The sequence below is a fragment of the Pinus tabuliformis genome, chromosome Q (genome assembly GCF_031772625.1).
Source record: "Pinus tabuliformis cultivar Carrire ecotype Pingquan chromosome Q, CPIR1, whole genome shotgun sequence".
Classification (NCBI taxonomy): Eukaryota; Viridiplantae; Streptophyta; class Pinopsida; order Pinales; family Pinaceae; genus Pinus; species Pinus tabuliformis.
In genome coordinates, this window is record NC_142296.1 from 719,743,439 (window position 1) to 719,745,493 (window position 2,055).

Genomic DNA, 2,055 nt, shown 5'->3' on the forward strand with positions numbered 1-2,055 from the left:
CATAAAAAAGGATTACGGAACGCTGGCAAACCACGCCCATCCGTTAGAGCCAACCCGTTGCTTTTTAAATGACACTGAATTATATTAACGATAAAAAAGGATTACAAAACGCTGGCAAACCACAAGAAATAAGGTCCTCTGTTTGTAGCATTATTAGCTGAAGGTCTGCAAAAAGGACGTTGGATACCATGACACTACTACTTAGCTGACAGGTAGATGTAACAAAACACAACCACAAATTGAAGTTTGTATAACTTCATCAAAATACAGAACTTCCTAAACAAATCAAAATAGTCGCAGGAAGGAAGACGCGAAGAAATAGCAAAAAGCGTCGCAGGAAAAAACATGAAAACACGTCCACTCAAAATTGTTGCGGCAGTCATGCGGATGGTTGTACGACTTTACTAAACTTAACGGCTTCGTCGATGAGGGTAACCACATCAGTCTCCACAGCAGATTCCACATCCTCCCGACTACTGTTCACTGTCTCCAGGTCTGGCAATCCGTAGTTCCACTTGAACCATCTGCTGCTCAGCTTGCATTCCCATCTTTTATTCCCCACCATGTTAAGCCTGTCTCCTCCTGCCACCTGGGTAATGCGAAATTTGAAATCCTCTGTACAGTACGTTTCAGTGTTTTTATATCGGATATTGATGACCAGGAACCTTCCTGGCGGCGGAAAGACAAGTAACTGGTCAGGGGTTCGATCCCTCCACGCTTTGTTTACCCATTCCACCATCCCTGGGGGAATATCATTATCATTCAGATGTTCCATTTCGTGAGTCGCTACTCCCAGCCGGAAATCACTGGTTGTCTGGCCTTCTCTGCAGAAGGTCACAAAACCATGTCTCATCGGCAGCATTCGAACTCTTGTAATCACAGCATCTGTCGGCGATTCGAGTTCGTCGGAGGATGAAACATTGTGACCTTCCTTACTCGTCTCACAACGTACTGACACATTATATCGCTGCGGCTGCGTTTCTACCAAATCTGCTACATGAATACTAACTTTCTTTCCACTGGAGATCTTCACGTACTTCAGGCGTTCTAAGTGAAGCTTCACATCTCTTGCGGCTGTATCACAACATGCCGTAGAGAAGAAAGAATTCAACTTCCTTCCAACCTGGAGTTGCTGCAGGCGTGACAGGGGAATGAAATCTTCTTTCATTACTAAATTAGATAAACCAGGCCGAATATCGAAAAGTAGCTTTCCAAATCGGATCACCAATTTAATCGTCTTGTACTCGGTATTTAATCGCAGAGAGTTGAGGCACGAAAGCAGCGTGGTTTTATACGCCGAAAAGTCCCAGTATGAAGAGAAAAAAGATTCCGAAATACCCATCTTACTAGAAAACCGGGCAGACAGAGTATCCATATCATCAGTTGATTTATCGCTCGATGACCCCGATCCCTCTCCCGAAACCACCTCACATATCGCTCCAGTCTTCAGACAGAAATATGACTTATCGACTTCTCTATGACTCGGACTGATTTCTCCAGCAAACTTTTCAAAGCAAACTTTGTTCACAGCCAAGAGCGGCTGTGCAAGTGACTTACAGAAGCAGGTGACAAAAAAGTCAGGATGGTATCCCTTACCTCTGGAAACAGCATAGCATAAAATGCGTTCAATAGCCAGAACAACACTCTGTACTGCTTCTTCTGATACTCCACGTATTTCGACTCTTCCAGAAGACAATTTCACAGAAGAGATCCCTCGAGTGTTTTCGAAACTTTTAATGGTGCTTCCATTCCTCCCTATAATAGCTCCAGTTGCCACACTAGGCACTGGCAACTCACTGTAAAACATAGATGAGGCCGAGGCTTTGCTAATCATCGATGAATGCCTGAAATCCATGACCTCTTGCGTCTCTTCGGAGTCGATTAGTTGTTTTACTACCATTCACCGAATGCAGGTTTCAATTTATAGAAAGGATATGTCTGATCACATTACACGTTGCAGATATGTCTGATCGGTATAGGAAAAGCCGCTCATCAAGTGAATTTAATTAGAACAACGTAAATAATGATATTGTCTATGAATCAAATCAATGGAAG

At 43.4% G+C, this 2,055-nt stretch overlaps 1 protein-coding gene across 1 annotated transcript; it reads right to left on the bottom strand.

The window, feature by feature from the left end:
* Positions 1-319: 319 nt before the first annotated feature.
* On the bottom strand, positions 320-1,834 carry LOC149221547 (uncharacterized). Its single transcript, XM_089382991.1, has one exon. The coding sequence runs from the start codon at positions 1,832-1,834 to the stop codon at positions 380-382; it is 1,455 nt and encodes a 484-aa protein (XP_089239117.1). The 3' UTR covers positions 320-379.
* Positions 1,835-2,055: the final 221 nt, after the last annotated feature.

What these genes read in the sequence shown, in the direction of transcription:
- LOC149221547 (XM_089382991.1), bottom strand. Translation starts at nt 1,834, where the DNA reads ATGATTAGCAAAGCCTCGGCCTCATCTATGTTTTACAGTGAGTTGCCA.